The following is a 25,974-nucleotide window of genomic DNA, read 5'->3' as shown; positions in this document are numbered from 1 at the left end:
AGGCTTAATACGCTAGATACGCTCGGTCTAGAGCTCGACTTAGATTACTTAACGTATAAAGTAAGCGATAGGAATACGCAGACTTTTTCTAAGGTTATAGCTACCCTCGAATAAAGTTATAGTATTACCTTATTATAATTATTAATTCCTCCGATAAAGTCCGACACACCGAAACCTAAGGTAAGTAAATAATATATAAAACTAACACGCTTAAGCGTAAGGATCCGTGAATATAGAGCTTAGGGGAAGGTAAAGATAATTAATCGGAGGATATACGAAGCAGAACCGGAGGAAGATAGAGCCCTAATCGTATTCCTTTTATTTAATTAATAAGAGGAATATAAGAAGGACCTATCCGCGTTTCTAGCGTTCTTTTTAACGTTTCTTAGAGTAACAGACCCTAAAAGGTCTGCTTGGTTAAGTAAAGTGGCGAAAAAATAAATAATAATAAGCCTAAGGCTTAATAGACGGATCTACCAGGATAACCTGCTATCTCCGCTAAGGAACTAGTTAAAGATAACTTTATACCTAATAAGTGCTTAATTTAAGGAAGCAGCGTATAAGGAAGTTAATAAACTAATCGAAAAACGTATATAAAGAGAAATTAACCGCGAGGATATAAAAACCAGACCTCTTCTATAAAAATAGGTCTTTACCTATAAATTTAACTAAGACGGATATCTCGAGAAAGCTAAGATATATATCTATATAAGGGGCGATCTTTAAGATAGCTCTACGATTAAGGGTATATACGTAGCGACGCTTATAGCGCGCTTATTCTATATAATAATAACGCTTACCGCGTAATTCGACCTCGAGATTAAGTAACTCGATATCGTGAATACCTTTATCCACGCCGACTAAAGTAAGACCGGATAGCTAGTTACGTGTAAGCTACCTAAGGGATTTAAGTAACCAGGAAAGTGCCTAGAGCTCGATAAAGCTCTATATAGCCTAAAAGACTCGCTAAGACTTTAGTTTATAACCTTTTTAGTAACGCTAAAGGAGCTAGGAATAAAGGCTAGTCTTAAAGAACCATGCCTTTTTTTTACTCTAAAAAGGGACGTTTTTATTATATTCTTTATAGACGATATATTAGTCTTATTTTATAGAAGCAACGCGTCTTAAGCACACGAAATCATTAACGGTATTAAAGGTCGATTCGAAGTATTAAATAAGGGAGATACCGAATTCTTCCTGGGTGTTAAAATCATATAAAATCGTGCCGAGTATAAGATCACGCTATTATATAAGTCGTATATTAAGAAAGTAGTATAGCGATTCGGGATAAACACTCTTAATATATATCCGATAATCCCGATCCCCGTTATGGATTATAAGAAAAGTACTAGTAAAGTAACTAAACACTAAGTAAAGAGATATTAGGAGAAGGTCGGATTACTGCTTTATATAGTAATTATAATTAGACCTAATATAGTATTTACGTTTTCCGTTCTATTACGATTTCTTATTAACCCCTTATAAGAATATAAGAAAGCTGTGGATTAAGTAATCCGCTATTTATTTATAACGCGTAACCTCTTAATTTAATACGGTTCGAGCACGGGGGTATAGGTAATAGTAATCGCTAGCGACGCCTCTTTCGTAGATAATATAGACACACGCCGATTATTATAAGGTTTTCTAATAAGCCTTTTCGGTGGTCTTATTATTTAGAAGGTAAATCGCTAGGCTATAGTTATAACGTCTATAACCGAGGCAGAACTGCTTGCCTTAGAATAAGTCGCGAAGGAAATAATAGGATTAAAGCGTTTTTTCGCCGAGATAAGATTTAACCCGGAGTTACCTTAGGATATCTACTATAATAATATATAAACGATCCGACTTATAGTTAATAATAACTACCTGTTACTGGCTGACCCCGTGGAGATAATCCGGTAAAGCACCGGATCTTCCGACTAATCACAGTATACTCCTAGTAGGTCGCCGCGATATTATATTTAGGTTATAGGCACCTATAGAGTTTTCCCTTTTCCTTTTTTTCTCCTTAGCTTTAGATAATTTAATTATTCGGCCTTACTCTATAAATAACTTATAGCTAGCCGCCTATATATCTAAAGCTTAGCGAAACCCACACGCTACGCTAATAGAGATAGACTATTACTCCGATCCACCTCCTAGCGCTCTATCACGCCTAGCGGGCGAGTCGCCTAAGGCTACGGAGTGGAGGAGGGAGATTATTAACCCTTTATAGACTTAAGTCGTGACCTTAACCACCTAGATCTAAGAATAACAGAACGCTATTAACTAGCTATTATAGGCGATATAAAACTAATAACGTATAACTATACCTTATCTCGCTATACTATTAGAAGAGACTATACAGGGCCCTTAGCCGCCTATCACTACGCCTATACCCGATATAACGCCTATTCCGAACCTTAGGACTAAAGCACTTCTATTACCCTAGAAGTTTAACGGTAAACGCTCCGAGTACGCGAGCTAGTTATCTAAGATTCGCGAAAAGCTCCTACTCGATTAATATCTTTTCTAAAACACTCACGAGAAATGGTATTTTATTAACACCTACTTAGACGAAGCTCCCCGCCGCGTTATCGCCTCTTTTTAGGCTATAGGCGGAACTAATAGTTAATACGACCCCGAAGACTTCCTTAATTACCTTAACCGTATATATAAAGACGTTAACGAATAACCCTGCGCGGTTAACGCCCTAAGAACGTTACGCTAGTATAAAGACTAAGCGTTTAGAAGCTTTATACCCGGTTTTAAATAATAGCTTATTATCGCCAGGGGAGGTTAATAGGATAATACTATAAAGATTATATTCCTAGAAGGAGCTCTTAGTAGTCGCCTTTATACCGCCCTTATTACCGCGAAACTACTAAATAACTACTATGCTTAGGTAACTAAAGTGCAAAGTATCGCTTAGAGACTTAAAGCCCTCGCTATAAGGCTATGGTTCGGCTAAGCGCTATATAATAGTAATAATAATAGTCACGCTTATAATCATAACGGTAATATAAAGATAAAAGGAGTTAATCGAATATAGACCGAGAAGAAAAAGATAAAAGAGTACTATAACTATAGAAAAAAAGGATACCTTACTAAAAGATACCGCTTAAAGAAAAAAGACGCCGAGGATTATAAAGAGAACCGCGTAGCGAAGGTCTTAGTAGCCTCGGATAATAAGATAATCTATATAAGAGTCACGGATAACGATAAAGACTCGGAAAAAGAATAGCTCTAGTATAAAAACGGGTACTAAAGCCTACTATAAAGGAATAAAGGGATTAAAAAGAGTTTATATTATAATCGCGTAGTAGTTATTTAGCTTTTATATAAGCGCGGATTAATAAAAAGTTAGTTACCGCTCTTATAGATACTAGATATAACTATTATATAGCTATAAATAAACGTTTTATAAAGTCCCTCCGCCTCCTATTAGTCGATAAGACTAGAAGACCCCTCTTAGGGTTCTCCGATACTATAGGGTTTATAAAGAGTTCCGGTATCGCCGTATATAATCTCGAGATTAGTGGATATATATAATAACTATTCGCTTATATAATACCAGGATTAGATTATAATATATTCCTAGGGAAACTATAAATAGAATATAACGATATTACTTATTACGCGAAAAGATATCGCCTTTACTATAGAGTGGCCCGGATAGATATCCGACTCTAAGGCGAAAAAAAACCCGATAATATTAAAGCTATCCGTGGAGCTTAAGTAGTAACTGGGTTAGTGTTTACCGGTATTATACGGCGATTACGAAGGAGATAACGGTTTAGTAAAGAGGAACTCGCGCTTTACGCTATTAGTATTAAGGATATCGATAAGGCCCTCCGAGGCAAGTCCCTAATCGACCCCCGGAAGTATATCCTAAAAAAGATACTATAACGATTTCCGGACCTATTCTCCGACTTATAAGTAAACCGCCTTCCCCCTTATCGACCTAGGGTTAACTACGAAGTGAACCTTATATAAGGGCCCGACGGTAAGGAGCTAGAATTACCCTAGGGCCCTCTTTATAATATATCCAGAGAGGAACTCTTAGTCCTACGGAAAACCCTTACCGACCTTATCGATAAGGGGTTTATATAAGCTAGCAGCTCCGCCGCTAAAGCTTTAGTTCTATTTATAAAGAAGCTAGGAGAAGGGTTACGATTCTATTACGATTATTATACCTTAAATACGATTACCTAGAGAGACCGCTATCCTCTCCTACTAATCACGGAGATACTCCGAAATCTAGAGTAAGCTAAATAGTTTATAAAGCTCGATATAGTTACTATATTTTATAAGATCTAAATAGCCGCTAGCTATAAAGCGAAGATAGCGTTCCGAACTCGATTCGGCTCGTTTAAATAGTTAGTATACCCTTTTAAACTTAGTAGCGCCCCTATATCCTTCTAACGATATATTAATAAAACGTTATAACGCTACCTTAACGACTTTATTACCGTATATATTAATAATATCCTAATTTACTTAAGCGGATCCCTCCACGACTATAAGAAGAAGGTTAACCTAGTACTATAATCGCTAAGCGATACAGGATTAACGCTTAACCCAGCGAAGTATAAGTTTAGCGTAAAGACTATAAAGTACTTAGGGTTTATAGTTACCGCTAGCTAGGGCGTTTTATACGACCCCGATAAACTAAAGGCGATCCGAGAATAGGAAGCCCCGACCTTAGTAAAGGGAGTCCGAAGCTTCCTAGGCTTTATAAACTATTACCGTATATTCGTAAAGAACTTCGCCTATATTATATCCGCCCTAATAAGACTAACAAAAAAGGATCGAGTATTCTCCTAGGGTCCTAATAAATAAGCGGCCTTTAAAGAGGTTAAGAAGAGGTTCTAGGAGGAACCGATCCTATAATAATAGGTCTTAAGTAATAAGACCTTTATAGAAACCGATTACTTAGGATTTATACTAGGAGGTATATTAATTTAAGAAAATAAATAAAGACGTTATTATATAATCGCCTACTACTTAAGGCGACTTATAGGAGCCGAGTATAACTACCCTATCCACGATAAGGAGATATTAGCGATTATAAGTTATATAACGTATTAAAGAGTAGAGCTCCTAAGTTATAGTCGCTTTACGATCCTATCTAACTATAAGGCCCTAGAATATTTTATAATAAAGAAGATACTTAATAAAAGATAAAGCCGATAGGCTAGCGAGCTCGCCTAGTTCGACTTTATACTAGAATACCGTAAGGGTGCCGATAATTATACCGCCGATACTCTTTTACGAAAAGAATAAAACGAACCGAAGGACTTCTCCGATAAATAAGAATAGGCGCGATATATATAGTTAATCCCTAAGACCTTAATTCCCTTAAAGATCCGCCTCCTTCACGAATACCTATAAGTATTCGAAGCTAATAACGAATTATAACGGCTATAGGACGCTATAATAAAAGAAGATAACTAGTATCGCTAAGCTATATAAGCCGTATCTAAAGGCGATCGATAGTTTTCCCCCTTATTAGGTCTCCGAGCCTAGATTACCGAATACGGGATTACCTTATAAGGACTACTAATATTCCGAGATCGCTTATAGGTACTAGGAGCCTAAGAAGGGAGCATATTATAAATATAAGTAATCTAATCTATACACGACTCTACGATTAGAGGTTACCCGGGGCGAGATAATATAATTACCCTTATAGCGAGACGCTTCTTCTAGCCGGGAATAAACCGAGACGTATATAGGTTTATACGTAACTATAACGTTTATAACTAGAGCTATACGTGGCGGAATACTCGATAAGGACTCTTAAAACCACTCCTGATTCCTAAACGAATAAGGAGCGACCTATTAATAGACTTTATAACGGATCTGCCCCCTACTAAGAAGAAGAAGTATAGATACTTATAGGTTATAACCGATTAACTTATAAAGGCTATTATCCTCGAAGCGATAGACTCTATAAAGGCGGAAGCTTATACCGAATAGTTCCTATACTATTACTTTCGGTTCTATAGTATACCTCGCTTAATCGTAAGTAATAAAGGTTCTAACTAAATAAGTCGCTTTTAGTAATACTTCTATAAATTAGCTAAAATCGAATAACGATTAAGCACTACGTATTACCCCTAGACCGATAAAGCCACTAAACGAGCGAACTAAGAAGTATAGGTATACCTCCGAGCCTTTATCTGCTATGCCTAAGATAATTAGGATAGGTTACTGCCCGCCGCCTAATTAGCGTTAAATAACTAAAAGAGCTTTACTACTAAGATAAGCCCGTTCTTCCTTAAACACGGATACTATATCGACCCGATCTAGATCTATAAGGAGCTAAGTAGCGACGCTTAGGAGTTCGTAGCCTATAACCTGCTTTACTATCTTTAAGAAGCTATAGAGTTCGCCTAAGCCTTAATAGCGGCCACGTAGCTATAATAAGAAAAGTCGGCGAATAAGCGTTATATCCCCGCTAAACGCCTTTATAAAGGCGACCTTATATAGCTCTTACTCGCGAACTACTCTACCCTAAGACCGTTATATAAGTTAAGCTAGCTATACTAGAAGTATAGGGTTATTAAGGTTATTAACCCGTACGTTATAGAACTAAACGTGCCTTTAAACGTATACCTAAGGTTTTATATAGACCTCCTATAACGTATAAGTAAAGACCCGCTTCCTAGTTAAATTCTATATAACCCCTAACCCGGACTAATTCGTGATAGCCTCGAAGAAAACGAATAGATAGTAAAGGAAATCTTATACGCTAGGAATAAGAGGGTAGGTAGAGGCGTAAGGAGAGAGGCGTTAATAAAGTAAGAAGGATACGCCTAGATATCTTAGGAATCGATAAAGTCCCTATAAGAATTAACCGCCCTGGACTATTACGAAGAGAAGTATAGCCTGATTAAAGTTAATAACGGACTACACGAATAGTATAAGAAGAAGAAGAGTTATAGGAAAGATAGTAAGGGTTAAGTAAAGGTTAGGATAACGGTAAGGCTATCTATATTAATTAAGTTAGGGCGGATAAGCCCCGCCCTTAGCTACCGGGTTTAGGTATCGAGATTAATATCGTTATAAGCGTCCTCGCGACTATTAACGCTTTTAGCGATAATAGGAGATAATATAGACGCCGTAACCTCGGCCTGCCTATCCTTTTTCTTTCCTTTAAAGGACTCGATATCCTTTACCTCGATACGAATAACCCCTATAATATTCTTAACTACCTATAAGAACCGGTTAAGCCGGCGTAGGCCTTTTACCCCCGTAAAGGTAATTATTATACTAGGAATAGGTATAATAATAATAGGAGGCGCCGCGATAAGTATAGGTCTACCTGCTATAACGTAGGAGTCCCCGTGGGGGGGGGAGGCAGTGGCTTATACCGATAAGTAAAGCTTACCGGTACCCGAGTCGATAAGCGTTAAGATAGGCTTATCCTCTTATAAAGTACTAGAGGTCTTTTTCGAAACCCCGGACGCCTTCTAGAAGGCCGAATAAGCCGCTATAAGCGCCTTTATCGCCTTAGGGCTATAAAAGGGGTTATTATTAACTACCTTCGCCGCCTCTAGGAGTGCTACTAATAGACTAGTTATCCTAGGCGGAGGAGGAACGCACCTATAACCGCCCTTTAAGTAATTATAGCACTTAGGATCGGGTATCCTTGCTCCGGGTCCCGACTAGTTATAATAGCGCCGCCTATCCTAGCTATTCATAATAGCCTTTATATAAGAGTAGCAGAAGACCGAACGGGTCCCTCTAGGAGGATATTTTATTCTATAAGCGCGCTTCGCGGGGCTCTTAACCACTATAGAAGCTTCGCCCGCGGAACGCTTACCCTTAGCCTTAGCGGCTCGGGCTAGCTAGGCGCGGCGGTCTATAGCCGAGGCAGGAGAAGTAATCTCCTTACTAGCCGGGGCGGGAGCAGGTACCTCCTCGCCGGTATTATTATTATTATTATTATTAGCCCCCTATATTATATATATAAATTAGTAAACGTCGCGCGAAGCTTTTAGGAAGAACGGGAAACGTACCTTAGGGGCCGGAGATAATCCTAAAAGCTTAAATATCTTTTAAAGAGAGAGATAAGGGGTTAGAACGATAAAACGGTATACGAAAGGGTAGTAGGCGATAAAAAACGTACTACTAATAGTAAAGGATATTATTAAAGAAAAGAAGAAAAAACAAGATAATAGAGGTAATAGTAAAGTTAGTATTATTAATAAACAAGTTACACGGTTAGGGAAGGTATATATATCGGTTCCTTATATAGAAGGAATAATCCTATAACCCGTCTATAAATAATAATAATAGCCGTATATAACACGTTAATTAATCGTATAACTATAAAGGCCTACCTTAAGCGCTCTTTAACGAATAAAAAGGTTATTTAGGATTAAAAAGCTATTAAGGGTCGTTATTTAATTAATAAAAAGGCGTTATTCGATTAAATAATAATACTCTACGAACCTATACCGAAGATTAACGACTTACCGAGGGGGGAGGGGGGTAATATTATAGGCTAACCCTATAGAGATAATCCGGTAGAGCACCGGATCTTCCGACTAATTATAGTATGCTCCTAGTAGGTCGCCGCGATATTATATTTAGGTCGTAGGCACCTATAAAGTTTTCCCCTTTCCTTCTTTTCTCCTTAGCTTTAGATAATTCAATTATTCGGCCTTACTCTATAAACAACTCGTGGCCAGCCGCCCATACTACCAGATTAGAACCCGTCTACGCTATATTAATATATAGCGTATATAGGTCCGCTAGGAATATAAGAAAGGGGTATTTAGAGTGGTTTATCTTACTATAAAAGAGATACTAGCCGACGGCTTAACGAAGGCGCTCCTAAGGTAACGATTTAAGACTTTCCGAGCGTACCTTAATATAAAGGCACTTAGAGGGGGTAGAAATTAAGGAAATTAATAGAGGACTAAAAACACTACTAAAAATTAATTATCTAAGTTAACCCTATAATAAAGGAAAAAGGTATTATATACTAATAACGCCTAAGCGCTAAAAAGCTCCTATTCCCTTATTAAAAGCTTAAATAAGAAAATCACTCGTCTATCTCCTTACCACTACCCGAACCGTTAATAGCCTTTTCTAATAATTTCTTTACCTATTCCTTAACCGCCTTTTAGACGGTATCACTTAACACGGTACTAAGACCGCCTCTAGATACTCTATTAAAGCTTTTATTACTCTTAATAAAAGCTTTATTTAGAATAAGTTCTAGGCTTAGTTTATTAAAAAATTCCTTAAATTTATTAGGCAGAATTAATTAAAACTTAATAGTCTTTTTAAGTTTATCTTCGAACTACTAAGGAGTTAGTAAGTAAGAAACGATAGTCGTAAATCTTAGATAAGCACTTATACTTAGAACGTCTCGAACCCTTGTATTATCCTAACCACCGATAATTTTAATTAAGACACGTACTAATAGAAGGAGGTACGCCGGGCTAAGTATAAGTTAGCGGTTATAAGTCTCGAAAATAAGAAGAAGGAGTAACTTATATAAGTTCGTATACGTGACTACCCCTATAACACTTATTATAGCGCTTTAATCGTTTAGAGTATATATAGTATTTATTAAACGACTTCTATTTACCGGACACGATACTATATATATATTAAATATAAGGAGGATCGAAGGCGATCGGAACGTATTCCTTATTACTTACTTTTACCTTACCTTTGCCTTTATTAGTCTTCGCCTTCTTTAAAGGCGAAGGGGTAGCGGGGTTAGAGGTAGGGGCGGTAGCGGTATCGGAAGCTTTAGTCTTAAGATCGACTATATTAATAGTCCTTTTATTCTACTCGAAGTTAGAGTATAAAGTAAACTAAAAGAAAGCTTAACTTACTCGAGGGGAATATCGCACGGTCTTAGGCGTACCGGGAGGGGGCGGGGCGGGAGTAGCGGCGTGATCGTTATTAACGTCCTATATACCGAGTCCTAAGATTAGTTCCGAACTAAGCGACTAGTACGACGACTAAACAGAAGCTAAGCAGATCACTTACTATAGCGAGCTTTAATAAAGAGGATAATTAACGCTATAGTTAATTAAAGAAGATAGATTAAAAAGAATTAAAATCGTTAAAAAAGTGAGTAGAAAAACTAACGATTTTAATAAGGGTAAAGGGAAAAGGATGGTTATAAATTAGGCGGAAGGAATAGCTTTTTAAGCTAGAAAAATCTGCTATTATAAGCTCCTGTAATAGGGAATCAGCCCTATTAACCTATTTACAGAAAATTTCCTTTATATTTAAAGCTTTTATTATTATTCAGGAAATATCACGAACATAGGTATTTAGCGTTTACTAGCTGGATTTACCTCGCCGAGTTTTCGAATAAAGGAAATAAAGCACTTAGAAGTAATTAAAGAGCTACGTAAATAGCACCTTAATTAGGGGGTGTGTTAAACTAAATAAAAGAAAACCCACTGTTATTAGGTAATAATAAGTTATGGCCCTATATCGGAAGGATAATTATCCGAAGGGTATATCTTATAATATATTTAGACCTAGTATATAATTTTCCTTTATACACGTAGAAGATAGACAATATAACGCTTTCACCTCTCTTTTGCTTGCTCGAGATTAAGTACAACAACTTCCCTTAGCGCCTTGCATACGACCAGCGGAAACTCCTGGGAATAACACCAGCTCCCAGGCAGGTCCCATTCCGTGCTGGCGATGTGCGTCGAAAGGCAGCATAATCGAGAGAGATGTTTGGTTGCGACTCTTGTTTGTCTGTTGGTCAACGACAGAAATCCCAAAGGCATCCAAACATCATGTACGATTCTTTGCATGCTGCCAACGAAGCATCACCGGCCGTCCACCAATTTTGCAGGACTCGATCAAGAAGCGACAATCAGAACTATCCCGTTCACCCTTGAAGTGAAGAGTCACAGTCTCTCCTCGTTACCATTCGCTCCGTGCTGTTTTGACCCTGTGTTCCAACCTGAACGAACTCCGCCGTTGCCAGTGCGACCTCGTTCCTCTGCATCAGCCTGGGATCCATTGGCCAGCAGCCTCCCACGCTGCTACCATGTCCACGATAGGATGGGTGCACTCCAAACCGAGTTTCAACAGCTCGTCATTCCCCGTTCGGAATTGCCCAAGTTTACCTGGCGCGTTTTCTACACTTTGTTATGTTTCTCGTCGGAGATGGTGGCAGCCGTTGGAGTGGTGGTCGAAGTGTCGACTGCTCTAGCACGAGCTAAATGCACCCCATCCCCTTGTACGGATGTGTCGACATCGTGCACAACATATAAGAGCTCTCCATTTTCGTATCATTTTGCGCATGCTGTCCCCAAAGTTCCTCATCAAGTTTCATCCGCCTTTCTTCTCGCAACCACGTATTTACATTCGTTCTCAGCTCGAGCAGTCGGAAGCCACCTCCCGGTGTAACCTCCTCAAGCTTGCATTACTGCCGCCACTCATTCAACTATACCACTCCAAGGGCCCTTGCGTTTCCGGTGTATACATCTCTTTTAATAGCTTCGCATCAGCAAGTTTCTCTTTATCCGATTTCCCGACATGGACACAGCATCCATGCGCACCATCACATGGCTCATCCCGTCGGCTGGGAACCGATGGGCCTTCCAGGCCACGCGCATGCTAGCCAACAGCGCCCGGCTCGTCAACTTGGCTCCGCTGGTAACCGGCTCAAGCCTCGACTGCATTCCTGAAGAAGAAGCCGGGGAAGATTTTCTCTCCGAGGAGAACAACGAGAACGAGACATGCATCTCGCCCATGTTTCCTCGCACAGGCCTTGGTCTCTCTTTCGACAACAAGCCGAAAGGCTCCCGCGGCTTCGTCATCGGCACGGACCCCCGTACCTGCGATATCGTCCTCCCCCGCGTGCGCGGGATAAGCCGCCGCCACTGCTACCTCACATTCGATGCCGACAAGCGCCTCGTCCTCCGCGACACGTCCAAGCATGGCACTTCAGTGTGGTACGACGGTCATAGCGATGGTGACCGACGAAGGACCACCTGGGTCCTGAGCAGCGGCATGTCGTACGGCTTCCCCGCCATGATAAACAACATCGTCATCGATATCCGGGGAATCCGCTTCCAGATCATCGTCAACGAGTGCCTTCCTCAGCTGGAGGAGTACCAGGACCTTGTCGATGATTTTCTTAGCTCCGTTGCTGCTGCTTCAATGTCTGCATCGTTCTCCCAGGGCAGGCCTTCTCTAGTCCCGGCTCCATTGCGTATCCAGCGGCCTGTTTTGATCAAGTACACCATTCCTTCGGACGACGGCTCGCAGTCCGACTACCTCTGGAACGTCTCGAAGCCGTGGGAGCCCCTCGTTAAAGTTATGTCGTAGCTCCGGCAACACAGGTGTGCGTGGAGCCGTTTCTTTTTATTTCGGTCATGGAGGGCCTGGGATAGCGTTGACGGGCCAACTGCGGTTATTGGTGTTCATCTGGCATGGATCATCAGCTGAAGATTCAAATACCCCATTAGATTGTATAACATACTCACACTCATTCTTTGTTCACTTGCTCGGGAACACAATACCACACAGGACGAGTCTCCTGTCGAACAGCTAGACCAGCACACGCCCTTTCCTCTGTACAATTGTTAGCATTAGATACTCGCATTGTCCGCCATGTTCCGGCTTCCACACATCTGACTTGGTGTCGTAGCCGTTGCTGATTCTCCCCGACCAAAGAAGCATTTCCCTGGGCATATCACGATTCGTGGGAGGCGAAAGCAGTGCCTAGAGTCGAGTATCTCCAGATGGATGATCTCGTTCTTCTCCGCAAACACAATGGCTTAGATTGGACCCGTCTATAGCCGCCATCCCAATGCGTCTCCCTCGACACGCCATTTGTATATGTACACGTCCTCTCTTCAGCTCGTTATCTCCATCCTTGACTAGTGTGACAATCAGTTGGTTCGCGCCCCGCCCTTGCTCTCCCGCAGCTCGTCCATCTTGGCCACGCGCTTCTTGAACTCGTCGTATTGGCATTTCTCGTAGCTGTGTCGTTCATCCTACACAATCCCCGACCAGCATGTCAGCTCGTTCGGTCCAAAAGAAAAGGGTTTGGCGTCTTCACGACTGTTTGAGCCGGGACTAAAAGGCTCTGAATTGGACGCACCGTGCACTTCCACGGAAGGTACCATGAATCAGCACGGCATCGGTTCAGCGGGATCAGGAGGTGGGCGCAGCTATCTCGGTAGGCCAGAGGGAGTTTGGCATCGCGCATCTCCTCGCGTGTTGCCGGGCCTGGTTTGAGAGAAACAGGTTAGTGGTGATCCCTAGGCAACGGTGCCATGTCGGCCTTTTAACGGGTACAGGGTGGGAGTCAGACCTGTCGGCGCATTGCTGGAACCCATGTTGAAGGCAAATGAGGTCGTTGGATCCCAATTGAGTGCTTGCTTGGTACAGGAACGTTGTCAAGTTGGACAGCCGAGTCGGTGGAGTCGTTCGGTAGACAATCGTGAAGTGCTGAGACCTGATTAGATAATCATCGCATAATTGAATGATATGGCGGATAACCTTGGGGCTGCGTAGAATTTGTCTTTTTACCTTTATAATAGGTGTACCGTCCAAACAGAAACCTCAAATGGAGATAGTAATGCCAAGAGTAGTGCACGTCCCTTCACTCTCCAATTCTCAACCACCTAATATTTGATGGTGCAACTCGATGAAGCCTTTTCTACCACGAGTTACAAAACATGAACTCCACTTTGCTTCGTGTCACTGCAGGTTCGAGCGAGAGAAGTCTCTCATGACAAGTGGACATGACCAGAGTCGAGCGCCCCATGAGCACAAAATGTCGCATAGGCTGGCCGCAAAGGCACGGAACCTCACTGTTCCGACCCGAAATTGAAGGTGACAGAGCAGAGATTTCAACAGAGTCGATTGAATCAACGGATCTCGAGTTCGAACGCCTGATTACGTATTTTCAAGTTGTACGCTGCTTGCAACACTTAAAGCTCTCATCTGCTTGTTAGTTTGTTGAACTTTATAGGCCGAACTGTCTACAGCGACAACCGATGCAACTGGTCTACAGATCTCTCCAAAATGACCGCGAATCGTATTATGCACGCCAGCCACGAATATTGGGAGCTCTGGCGGCATCTCGACGAAGTCAGGGCGCGCTCCAACATGGTCTGGAGATTTCTGCGGCTTGATAACCCTGACCCACGCCAAGCGCCCTGAGCATTCCAGCCACGCCTCCGTCGCCAGAGCTTACGACAACCCCAAAAACGTCACCGACCTGGCGGCTGCTGGAAGGCGGGCGTATTATGCAGATTATCACCATTGCGAGAGATAGAACGTGAGGATTATGACAAGTACTGCGAAGGTATCAAGGAGGAGGTTGATTGACTGCTAGAGTCTATCGCCCTCAAGAAACTGAGGAGCGTGCTGATGAAGGGCACGACACCTCAAGAGATTTTTGCGCGGCTGTTCAGAAGACGCGGCGCCCTATATCGCCTTCCGCTCCGAGGATTTCTCGACGAATTACGATCAGCGCAAGCAAAGCAAGCCTTGAAAGCCAATATACGAATAAGCGCATTGTGTCCAGCTTACCAAGACGAGCCTTGCCAAGCTGAAGAATACACATGGGAATTTCGTTTTGGCGTCGTGGTCAAGTTTTTGCAGGGCAGAACGGCCAGCTCTCGTTCTCTCTGGGAACATAACCCCCAGCGATCATGATGACCACCGGCTCTGGGGCTCTTACATCGCTGTAATCCCCAAGGGGCCGTTATAACTTAGTCTGGCGACGTGTCACACTCAAATGTGTTTGGTTGCCTCTGGGTGCTGGCCTTTTATCGCAAACCTATTCCTATTCATTCCAGGGCGGCATGGGGCCAGATATGGATCACACCACATCTATGCACGATTTTTTAATGTTAGAGGCATCCCAAGTGTCAAATAATGGCCGTACCCTTCACAGCAATCCGCCAACCTGTGCGACAACATCATCAGTCCACGATTCAGCACTGGTCCTAGTGGTTCTCCTGGAGAGAACACTCTGGCGGAAACGTCGATCACGAAGACCGTAAAACAAGCTCCTGAACCGCCTACTAGCATCGGTTACATGATCTCGCAAGGGTTATAAAGCGTCCAACACCGAAGTTCTTCTGTTCGTATAATTGTCTATTCTCTCAACGATTTAGCGGGTGTCTTTTTGAGCTTTCCCTCCACCACGATCGAATGCATAGCAAGGACTGGGCCCTAAGTTATAAGGGGCGGAAGGGAACGGATACACGCAATTCCAGAGCCGTCTCTCTCCTCGGCGAGGTTGCCGTATGATGAAGGGAGAACATACCATTTCAACCCCGGATTTTCTGGTAGGCCGGCGGCTTCAATCGGTTTAGGTACTGGACGTGGGTGGGTCCTAATTTCTTAGTCAGACAAATTGTCTGTTATTGAATGAATACTCCAGGTTCTTTTTCGTCTCCGCTCCCTTCTTCTTCACCCCCAACCGAAATACGCATGGGACACCACTTCTCCAGCACTGCCTAGAAGCCCGGTCACATAACTCGCCAAAGGCCTCCTGTCACAGTATCCTTTCAAGGAAGCACACGTGTATTCTGCTTTTCGGTGGTGAGGGCTCCATCGACGTCCGCCCTGGGAGTTGATCAGCGGCAAGTATGACGACTGCCGAGACGTCTACCCCATAGCCAAGAAATCGGCGTCTCGCCCGAGTCGTCATCAGTTCGGATATGGAAAGCTTGCCAACACAGGGTCTTACCGCCCACATCGACGTACCTTATTCGAATGACCCGTGAAGCGCCTGGTTTCCTGTCTAACCGTATCCATCTGGTCTCTTCTTCGGCAACCCCTCGGTCTTACGTCAAGCAGTCCCCCACGTCCTACTAGCCTATGTCGGCAGTGGCCTCTCTACCCCAGAGATGGACAACGATGACGACCCCAGGTGAGCCTCAAACTGAGACAGGGACCCCTGGCGCCCTATCTTCGGGATTTGACGTCAGACTCCAAGGTATTGTACACTACTCTGCATACACCGCATCTTGAATCTCTGTCTGTCAAGCTTCTCCCCGTCATGGGCCATGCTACCTTCGCCGCGGGCGCGAGTCCAGCTTTGTCAGTAGTGCAATCCTCCGTTACCGAGCTGCATCATGGCGATCTTCGTCACTTCCTGGGCTTCTAGCGATCCAGGGGTGACGAAGTGTAGGAAAGCATCGGTCCTGTTATGATATATAAAGTAACTCTTAACGCACATGCGCCGGCGCTTCAAACATCCCAACCATACAGTCGGGTTTCCTACCCGCTGCCTTCTTCTCTTTAGCCATTCTCTCCTACTAAACGTTTCCAACCGGCGAGATCCCGAAACAGCGATAGACATCTTATTATCTATTCCTAGCTTTCATACTCATCCCTTCCAGAATACTGCATGTACTCTCAGCTACGATGAACGGTCGACATCACGATGCGAACATGGTGGACATGGCCAAGCCGGATGGCGAGAAAGAGGGCGAGTCAACACACTGGAACCATTCGGAAACCTACAACGGCTCGATGGGCAACGGCATTGCGCCGCAGGCGTCAGCGGGCACGTGGCACGACCTTGAGGAGAAACAAGCCACCATAGGAGACCGCGAGGCCGGAGTCCAAGCCCAAAACATCTTCAGCAATGGCGGGAAGAACTACCGCACCGTGGGACGATGGATGTCCGGGATCCTCCTTATCACCAACCAGGTCGGCATCGGCATCCTCTCGCTCCCCGGTACCTTGCAAACACTGGGCATCGTGCCTGGAGTCATCGCCATCATAGGCATCGGCCTCCTGTCGACGTACACGGCCTACGTGCTCCTCCAGTTCTACCGAGCCCACCCACACGTCGTCAACATGGCCGACATGGCCAAAGTGGTCGGCGGGCGGCCCCTCGAGGCGGTCGTCGCCGTCGGCCTGCTCATCAAGTTCTGCTTCACCTGCGCCTCGGCCACGGTGACACTATCAGTCGCCCTCAACAGCATCACCGACAACGCCATATGCACCGTTGGCTTCATGGCCTGCGCCTTCGTCGCATTCTGGCTGCTGAGTCTGCCGCGCCGCTTTTCCTTCGTGGCCAAGATGGGCATTCCCGGAACCCTGTCCGTCGTCATCCCGGTCTTCATCGTCATCATCTCCCTGGGTGTAGAGCCCCCTCAGGGTGCAGAGCCCGGCTCTACCATTGAGCGTAACGTCATCGGATACCCGAGCTTCCGCGACGGCCTCGGCGCCTGCCTCAACATCGCCTATGCGTATGCCGGGAACGCCGGGTTTGTAACGTACATGGCCGAGATGGAAGACCCCTCGCACGATTTCCTCCCCGCCCTCATCATCCTCCAGGGCTTCTCCATCCCGCTCTACATCCTTGCCGCGGTGGCCATCTACTGCCTGGCGGGGCAATACACTACCAGCCCATCGCTGGGCTCGGCCCCCGTCATCCCGGCGAAAGTCTCCTACGGCATCCTCCTGCCGGGCATGCTCGTGACAGGCCTCATCTTTGGGCATTCGGCGGTCAAATACCTCTATGTCTTGGTCATGCGCCGGCTCCGCGCCACGGATCAGCTGACGGCCACGACGTTCAAATCGTGGTCGGCCTGGGTGGGCTGCGCGAGCGTCTTCTGGATCTGCGTCTTCGTGCTCGCCAACGCCGTCCCCATCTTCGATTCCATCCTCGCCATCTCGTCAGCTGCCTTGATTGCCTGGTTTACCTTTGGCATCAGCGGCGTCTTCTGGCTGCACCTTAACCGGGGCCTCTACTTCTCCAACTGGCGCAAGATGTGCCTAACAACCCTCAATCTTTTCACCGTGGTCATTGCCGTCTTTATGAACACGGCCGGTTTGTGGGCTGCCATTCTTGGGCTAATGGACACATTCGACAGCGATGATAATAAGATCCGCGGGCCGTTTAGCTGCGCGGATAATGGAATACTATGAGCCGACTGGCATCATGGTGGGTCGCGTATGTTTCTTATCGTCCTGTTTCATTTCATGCTTTTTTTTGGGGGCCTTCTTCGTCTTTCTTCACGTAGGTATGATATATCAGCGTAGTTCTTTTTACAATGGACTGAGCTGTTGCTCATTTATGACAATTGCAAGAACCAAAGGAGGACCACGTTCAGATCCACTGCTGCTGCATGATTTCATCGCGAATCGAGTCCAGTGACTGGGTATCCATGTTTCTATGATTGGTCTGTGTATTGATTTCCTTGATACGTTAACAGGATTGAGGCGGTGGATGGGCATGGAGAATCTGAAACAAATCGAGGAGCCAGGCTATCCAGGGGCACACGAGCAACTTCCCAACGCCGCGTCGAATACGGGGGAATCCACTTCCCCTTCTCCGCACCGAGCTCCTTGTTGTGCCATTCCCTGTTCGCCTTGCCTCTCAGATGTCGCCGCCATGTACTCTTACGGAGGCAAGGATGAGAGATCAGCCTGCATCCTTGACGTTGGACAAGCCGGATGAGAATTCAACTCACCGTGAGCCGGGACCTCCCCGGCAAAGGGAAGAAGAAGAAGAACAGAAGAACCGAGACGCGCCCCGACTAAACATCTGGAAATGAACCGGCATAGGATTCCGTCTGCATCAATCGGTGACAGTTGGCTAAAACGACGGCAGGGGACCAGGTCGAGAGGCCAGGGCTTAGGTCCTCGGTGCGGTTGGTGGAGTAATTGAAGTAATTCCAGGGCTGGCGCTCGGCAGGCCGGGACAGCCAGGAGCGAGCCTCTTGGGCGGTGATGGGGAAGTCGGAAGGCCAAACCCAGCTCTTTGGTGCAGGCATGGCCTTTGACCTGGTCCTGGCGTCGGCCACCTGGTTGTAGGCGGCAACCCAGTTGAAGGCGGTGGCGAGAGGCGGGCGTCGGGCTCGTTGCAGGACGCAGATGGCTAACTTGCGGTATACGCTGTAGCTGTGGAACCGAGTGCAGATGTCGAGGAGGTGGTGTTCGTTGCAGACGGCACAGGCCTCGATGAAGCCGCTCTTCCCTGGTTTGAGGCAGTCTATGACGGCGTGACCTACCCGACCGCAATTGGCACAGGTCTTGTGGCGGTTGTTCTCCCTGCAGATTACGGGAGCGGTTGTCACGGCGAATCCCCCGGTGCCGGGAGCTGTACTTTCCCGCTTCATCTGTTTGGTTTCAGCACCTGGATCGGGGCCATCTTTGGCTTGCGTGTCGGCCTGAGTAGGTTGCATGGGTGGTTCATGGGGGAGATCGGAGTGGCCACGGTTGGCTGCCTCTCTCCGCAGCTGTTCGATTTTCATATGCAGGTCCTCGGTCTTCAAAAAGGATGTGCGGGCCCTACAGGCCTGGAACAAGTCCATGCGAGGACGCGTGCTCTGAGCAGGGATGACGTGTTCAACGGCGGGGGAGGTGAAAGGGTTGACGACAGGCCCCGGATGACAGGGCTTGAGGTGGGTAGCGACAGGCTGGGCACTTGGCGGGGGGGCTGTGGGAGGCCCGGGGGACGAAAACAGCCCAGACCCATCCCAGTCTCCAGAGCACTTGGTGCTCTTGGTAGAGACGGGGATGGCGATGAGGACAATGCCATCCTTGGGCATGTCTCTACACGCTTCCTCGGCAAATGCCCGGGTGCCAGCGGACGACCTGGTCTGGACAACCAAGCCACCGCCGGGCAGGGTGCCTTTAATGTTGTAATTACCACCGCCGCCACGGTTCACAAGCTCCGCACTTCGAACAACCCCGCCGGCATTCTTGCTGACCCTCACGGACCATTGTGTGCCCACGTTCTGGAAGAAAGCACGTGGCGGCGAGCGGGAGCGGGAGCGGGAGTGGGAGCGGGGGTGGACGCGGGAGGGGGCGTGGGCGTGGATATAAGGACGATATCCATCTGAAGATCGGTTACGAGGATAGTAATCTCCCATTGTTGTTGTTGTTCTCTGCTGTCGTTGCTATTGTTGTTGCTGTTTCTGGGCGGTGTCGAGATGAGCAAAAGTTCAAGTAGCCAGGCAGGTCGAGTAGGCGGGTAGAGAGGCAAGGAGTTGGGGAGTGCGTAAAAACAAAGGATATATTAGGAAACTACCTATTTAAACCAGGTACTTAAGGCACCTGGATATTGTTCCCTTATCCTGTGGACTTTGGTAATAATAATGTGCTGGAAGGTACGTGAACAGGAGGAGAAGGCACTTGCCATGAGAACCACAAGACAGATAGCGGGAAGGAGCGAGAGTTCTAGGAGGTACTTATCCACGTGTCAGAACTCTAAGGCATCTTTGTACATCTGCACTACTTGGTGCTTTAATACGGAAAAGGAAGGGAGTGGAAGTGGCTGGTAGAACTGGAAAGGGGTATGCCTTCTACATGATGCTTCTAGATAAATAAGTAGGAATGAGAGTCATCCAGACCACAAGGTAACGTTACTTACAATGGATGTGTTTATCTGTTTACCCTGAGAACCCATGAGACAATCCGAGGAGGGCATCCCGGGAGACAATAGGCAACGTCGAGGCACCAGGTCTCAGCATCCAACCCCCTGAGACCATTAGGGGGTCGGTGCAACGTATCAGTAATCAGAAGTAAACACTCGGTCCCTCCCGTTCTCATCACCATAGGCCGACAGGGCATCATGAGGTACCTGCTACGACTTATAATAGTTTACTGTAGCCGCCTGAATCCTTATCACAATGTCCTTAGCGAGTATGTTGAGCCGATGACTTATATATTACACATCGACGACAAGCTGAGTACAGTTTCTTGTTGTTGCGCGATACTCAGTCTCTGTACATGGTATTCCTGATTCATGTCAGCTATAGCCATCGACCTCGAAGCGAAACAACATGGCTATCTAAAGGATGGGGAGTGCGAAGGTCGGCAGCTGAGGTTCGGCTTATTCAGATGAGACGACCCAGAAAACTAAATATGCGGGACATACAAAGGTGGACCGACAGAGTATTCGCAGCCCCTGAGTGACGTTATGGCCCGCCATCGTCTATGTATTTCTTTCGGGGCCGGTCCACACCGTGGAGACCACCAACATCACTGACCACGCCGCACCGTCTGCTGCTAACCAGGCGAACGTGTATTGCAGAGACTCACTTTGTAGATACAGTGTTCGGAACGCCCTGATGGTTCTAGAAAGTGCAAACTGTGATGTCATTATCACCGTGACATCATGAACGAGAGAAATGAACCACAAATATGAACACATACAGTCTGGGTACATGGACCAAGATGGTATCGACACTGATAATTGGAGTACCACCCAGCATGCGGCTCTTGCAATATAAGACTCGCCCATCCTCTGGCTTGTGTCAACTCTGCAACCACATCGTCAACGAATCCTCCCAGAATCGATTTGCAGTCTCTGCTGAGCATTCCTTCAAACCAAAACTTTGCTGTATAACATCAACATCCGTCATGTCTGCCAGCAAGAACACCGAGGCAGTCGCCAACCAGGGCGAGTTCACATCTCGGGTTCCGCCAAGTGAACCTATGACCACTAAGGGCGTACGTTTTCACATCTTGCGAAACCCCTAGCTATATTTTGTCAACGCTCCAGAAGGCATTGCTTGCTAACACGTCAACCAGCACGCCATGGGTACCAAAGTCGGAAACGACGCCTACCAAGAATTCCATGCGGAGACGCACGCCCCCGGTACGGCCCCGAAGGAGAACACATACCAGCCCCAGACGCAACACGAGGTGCCGGGCCAGGCCTTCAACCCGCATACCACCACCCACACAGAGGCGTCCGACACCCTCCGCGGCGCCACAAGCGCCGACGTGCACACGGGGTTCGGACACCCTGGATTGGGCCAGACGAGCAACGAGGGCGACAGGAAGCATCGCTCGGGTCTCGAAGGCGTGGGCGCCAGCGCCGTTGATCCCATCCACTCCAAGCGCGCAGACGTCGCTCACGACCAAACCGCCGGCCGGTCCGATGGGCAGCCCTCGGCCTCGGAGAGGGTGCCGGCGTCGGCGGAATCAGTTGCCGCTGAGCGGTCGTAACCGCGGGGAGGCGAGAACGGACAAGAGTGTATGATAGGCCCTGGTATCAGCATTGCGGCGTCATTTGGGAAGGATGTAATTACGTTCCGAGACTAAATGGAATCGAATTCACGTCAAGTAATCACTCCGTACGTGCCTGCGTTTGGTGGCCATGGCCGCAGGCTTCAGTACTATTTCTTTCGTGCGTGACGTCTTCCTCGTCTTCCGCGGCAAACAATTGTCGTCGGCACAGCAAGGCATCTCTGACGGTGAGGGTGCTCGGCACTGCAGGCTTTGGTCGGAATGTCTTTGCATGTTCATGTTCGTGTCGCTTCTCTGGGCAATTGCCCTCAATGAACTCCCGAGGTCTGTCTCCACAGGATTTGGTAACATTTGGTAAAAAAGGTGTAACTGTGAGGCCGCGAAAAAGGGAAAAAGAACTGTCTAAAATAATGCATTCTTTGAAAGGTACCTAGAGGATAGACACACCTTATAAGGCCTCCACTTGTATCATTCTGCTACATACGACCATACCCATTAGAAAACTCGGGATCCCGTCCGCTCTCCCATAGATAAGCTAGTGAGGGCCGGATTAGTAGTTGGGTCGGTGACGACCAGCGAATACCCGGTGTTGTATGTTTTTCTTTTTTGATTTATATAATTCTGTTTCTAGTTTGAGCCCTTATAAGGACTACCCTTGTGATGAATTGTCACATACGACCATACCCACTGGAAAGCTCGGGATCCCGTCCGCTCTCCCATAGATAAGCCAGTGAGGGCCGGATTAGTAGTTGGGTCGGTGACGACCAGCGAATACCCGGTGTTGTATGTTTTTTCTTTTTTTTTTCTTTTTTGGTATTTCAGTATTTTGATCATTTTTTTTGTTCGAGATTTCCTTCCCCGTCTTTCAATCTGAGGATGATATGATGACATGAGAGGTTCTGGATCCGTGGCTGTGCGGCTGACTCGGCCCCTTGACGTCTGAGGCTGAGTAGTGGGTTCCGAATGGTGAGGCTACGGATACGGTGTCGCCAAGGTCCAGCTCGGGGCTAACGCACTGCGGTTCTGCGATGCGAGTCGTCAGTTTGTCTTGCACCTCGTATTTCCTCTGATTTCCATTCGACCTCTCTTCTTCTTCGAAAGACAAGACTATCACGAACTCTTCCCGACCTTTACACTCGCTATTGCCCAACTTCCTAATAACACCGCTCTCTTCCCACACCCAGGCAATTGGCGCCGTTCATCCCACCTGCGAATACCTCGGACAAGGAATCTCTGAACTGAAGATACTCCTCTCGCTCATACCACAGCCACCTCTAGCGTCTTGCCGCACGCCACGTTCCTCCAATTCAACATGTCTGAAGGCCTATTCTCGAACGACCTCATCTCCCCGGCTATCTCTGCCGCACTGCCCGAAGGCTACATAATCCGTCCTCTACGGAAATCCGACTACAGCACCGGCTACCTCGACTGTCTGAAGGTCCTGACTACCGTCGGCGATATCCAAGAGGATAAGTTCCAGGAACGCTATGACCTGCTCGCCTCCCGCCCGGGGACCTACTACATTCTTGTCGTTGAGGACACAACTCGGAATACGGTCGTCGGCACCGGTGCACTGATTGTCGAGCACAAGTTGTACGTTTTTCCTCTCAGGCATTTTTTCCCTTTAAACGAGGCCTTCGCCTCTTTGCGGCGGCGATTAACAAAATTGTTTCTCCTTTGTTTCTAGCATCCACAACCTCGGTCAGGTCGGACACATCGAAGACATTGCGGTAGCCAAGGACCAGCAGGGCAAGAAGCTGGGCCTGCGGATCATTCAAGCGCTCGACTACATCGCAGAAAAGGTTGGCTGCTACAAGAGTATCCTCGACTGCAGCGAAGCCAACGAAGGGTTCTACGTCAAGTGCGGGTTCCGGAGGGCGGGTCTCCAAATGGCTCATTACTACGAGGGAAGCAAAAAGCAGGAACCAGCGACGACCGCAGAGACGACGGCGACAACGGCTACGAATGGTGCGGCTGCAGCCAAAGGTCAATCAGAGTGAACCAAGCGGCCAGTAAACAATCATAATGCAGGTTATGTTTAATCGTCGTTGTCGGGTTTCATATTTCATGTTTCCTTTGGAGGGCGTCTTGCTACCTCTGTTCCCAGCGTGGTGGGCGAATATCTTAGACATATATACACTATAATGAATGATAGACGGGCGATCCTTTCAAGTCTGTGCGAGGCCAATTTCAGCAAGTCTCTCCTTGGAAATTGAATTCAAGTACAAAGTGAACTTGCCACCAGAACCTATTGCATTGTACAGACGTAAGGATCCCCGTCCGTCCTGCCAAGGCCATTGCACAGCAGTAATTAGTCTTTCCTCCCTCGTCCTCGGCCGCCCCGAACCTGGCAGGGCCCTAACATTTACACCGTAAGCTTCCTACATCATGACGTGAAGTCACCACATTGAACAAAGACCATTCGTAGCTGTACGGAAGTGGTCTTTCCTGGACTACGCCGTTTCTAATTCCAGCGCGGCTGAAGGCGGTTAGGCGCCTTGCCACCTTATGAGAGCCTAGTGCAGCGCTCCACTAAATCTCGCCGTCGCCCTTGTTCTCCCAGCCTCCGATGTCACGCGGACCATGTGACTCCGACCAACCCGAAACTCCCGCGATGTTTTGCGCCTGAAACGTCTGGGAAGCGTGACCGTTCAGCAAGCCGAGTGATCATTCTTTTGGAGGCCAAGAGAAATCCTTAAGAGTCATTTTCCACAAACGCGGCCACCGTCCAGCTTGGTCCGGCAGTCGTGCCCAACCGCATGAAGCAACAGCCAGATCTGTGTGCCGGGGGGTTACAGCCAGCGGGACGTCGAGTCGTCGGCGTCAGCAGCGTGCACCTATGCAATATGTATGGCTGTTAATTCTCGGTCGCTTGGCGTTTTCGTTCCTCGCCATTGCCAATTGATGCGGAGCATCTCCGAATTGAGCTGGCCCGATTCCCCGTAAGTCCCCTAGCACCATCACATGTGACATAGTAGGCAGTGATGACCAGCCAGCCACGGCTTTTCCCCGTCGCGTCGTGCACTTTTAGGCTCTTTGTAGGGGTCCGGGGTCGCCTACCTGCTGTACACTACGGATCGCCCGACCCTGTATTGGGCCCCTCACATTATGCATCGGGTCACCTTGGTCAACTCCGTATGCTCGTCGCATCATGCGTGCCTGTCGTATAAGTATAATGGGTGCCCTCCTTCTTTGACCCGGAAATCCCTCTGCGGCCTTCCCCTCACCATATTTATCCGACCATCACACCTATATCCAGTATCCCGGCCTCGCCTCGCAGACGAAAGAAACATCACATCTTATATCCTCATCGACACCTCTTCGCAGAAAACACATCAAGAACATAACATTACGCATCGCGATCACTCAACTCTCCCATCACGTGAAGAACCAAAGATCAAAAGTCAACTCATTCGCCCAAAATGATTGAAGATCTCAGCAAGACCATCAACCGTGTCCGCATTGCCTCCCTGCAGTCAGAGTACGTGCCCTTCTCATGTCATCTCACTTCGTCTCGTGTCACACGCTCTTTACCCCGCCTTTCACGAACCTCCTGCTGAGACGTCTCGTCTCGCCCAGGGCTATGGACAAGGCCAAGCCTTCCGTCCGCCGTCGTAGCAGCAGCCGCGTCACTGCTCTTCCCAGCCAGTCTGGCTCCCCCGTCTTTGCCAGGCAGAAGGTCATCCGCGTGGTTTCTTAGTCTGATTCAATGCCGTGCCGTCGCCGTGACTCTGGATTCCGAACCATGCGTGTTCCGTCGCGGCAAAACTGTCGGCAGACACGCGGGACTGCGTGTGGGAATTTTCTTTGATCTCCAATGATCAACTCGGGCAATCAGCAACGAACGAAACTTGTGGCGAACCGACTGGAGACGGCGGCTGACTCTTGCAATTGCAAGAGCACGAACTGGAGATGACTATGGAATGTCTTTGTCTTCCACGGGAAAGACAAAACGTGGAACCGGAACGAGAGGTGTCCCTCCTACGACGACACCCATGAAACGGACATGGTTCCCTGGACACCGCG

General features: G+C 47.0%; 7 protein-coding genes across 7 annotated transcripts, besides 1 other annotated feature; 5 read left to right on the top strand and 2 right to left on the bottom strand.

The window, feature by feature from the left end:
• The first annotated feature begins 11,253 nt into the window (after positions 1-11,253).
• Positions 11,254-12,598, top strand: ACRALDRAFT_1080243 (uncharacterized protein). Its single transcript, XM_071018990.1, has one exon. It carries the CDS (start codon positions 11,521-11,523, stop codon positions 12,313-12,315), a length of 795 nt encoding a protein of 264 aa, XP_070877409.1. The 5' UTR covers positions 11,254-11,520; the 3' UTR covers positions 12,316-12,598.
• A 117-nt stretch (positions 12,599-12,715) lies between these two features.
• On the bottom strand, positions 12,716-13,460 carry ACRALDRAFT_1075006 (uncharacterized protein). Its single transcript, XM_071018310.1, has 3 exons — positions 13,307-13,460; positions 13,094-13,221; positions 12,716-12,986 (listed from the first exon to the last, which is right to left on the bottom strand). The coding sequence occupies exons 1-3, from the start codon at positions 13,329-13,331 to the stop codon at positions 12,882-12,884; spliced, it is 258 nt and encodes an 85-aa protein (XP_070877408.1). The 5' UTR covers positions 13,332-13,460; the 3' UTR covers positions 12,716-12,881.
• Positions 13,461-14,287: 827 nt separating this feature from the next.
• ACRALDRAFT_207553 (uncharacterized protein) lies at positions 14,288-16,120 on the top strand (the record flags this gene model as incomplete). The annotated part of the gene is made up of 12 exons (XM_071022268.1): positions 14,288-14,294; positions 14,336-14,519; positions 14,596-14,689; positions 14,719-14,760; positions 14,802-14,870; positions 14,900-14,988; positions 15,082-15,125; positions 15,225-15,336; positions 15,392-15,504; positions 15,558-15,663; positions 15,693-15,818; positions 15,889-16,120. 12 exons carry the CDS (start codon positions 14,288-14,290, stop codon positions 16,118-16,120), a joined length of 1,218 nt encoding a protein of 405 aa, XP_070877407.1.
• Positions 16,121-16,488: 368 nt separating this feature from the next.
• On the top strand, positions 16,489-17,895 carry ACRALDRAFT_2098624 (uncharacterized protein; the record flags this gene model as incomplete). Its single annotated transcript, XM_071022893.1, has 1 exon — positions 16,489-17,895. One exon carries the CDS (start codon positions 16,489-16,491, stop codon positions 17,893-17,895), a length of 1,407 nt encoding a protein of 468 aa, XP_070877406.1.
• Positions 17,896-18,506: 611 nt separating this feature from the next.
• Positions 18,507-20,040, bottom strand: ACRALDRAFT_2051964 (uncharacterized protein; the record flags this gene model as incomplete). Its single annotated transcript, XM_071021631.1, has 1 exon — positions 18,507-20,040. The coding sequence occupies exon 1, from the start codon at positions 19,842-19,844 to the stop codon at positions 18,507-18,509; it is 1,338 nt and encodes a 445-aa protein (XP_070877405.1). The 5' UTR covers positions 19,845-20,040.
• Positions 20,041-21,032: 992 nt separating this feature from the next.
• ACRALDRAFT_1061585 (uncharacterized protein) lies at positions 21,033-22,322 on the top strand. Its single transcript, XM_071016450.1, has 3 exons — positions 21,033-21,050; positions 21,130-21,426; positions 21,508-22,322. Exons 2-3 carry the CDS (start codon positions 21,337-21,339, stop codon positions 21,925-21,927), a joined length of 510 nt encoding a protein of 169 aa, XP_070877404.1. The 5' UTR covers positions 21,033-21,050; positions 21,130-21,336; the 3' UTR covers positions 21,928-22,322.
• Positions 22,323-22,575: 253 nt separating this feature from the next.
• Positions 22,576-22,782: a sequence feature (Protein overlapping with rRNA (ACRALDRAFT_2099009, KAL2758384.1) was converted to a misc_feature.).
• Positions 22,783-22,965: 183 nt separating this feature from the next.
• On the top strand, positions 22,966-24,290 carry ACRALDRAFT_1048207 (uncharacterized protein). The gene is made up of 2 exons (XM_071015541.1): positions 22,966-23,541; positions 23,636-24,290. The coding sequence occupies exons 1-2, from the start codon at positions 23,261-23,263 to the stop codon at positions 23,946-23,948; spliced, it is 594 nt and encodes a 197-aa protein (XP_070877403.1). The 5' UTR covers positions 22,966-23,260; the 3' UTR covers positions 23,949-24,290.
• The last annotated feature ends 1,684 nt before the right edge of the window (positions 24,291-25,974 follow it).

Source organism: Sodiomyces alcalophilus (assembly GCF_042370955.1).
Source record: "Sodiomyces alcalophilus JCM 7366 unplaced genomic scaffold ACRALscaffold_2, whole genome shotgun sequence".
Classification (NCBI taxonomy): Eukaryota; Fungi; Ascomycota; class Sordariomycetes; order Glomerellales; family Plectosphaerellaceae; genus Sodiomyces; species Sodiomyces alcalophilus.
This window is presented reverse-complemented; position numbering and strand designations above follow the sequence as displayed.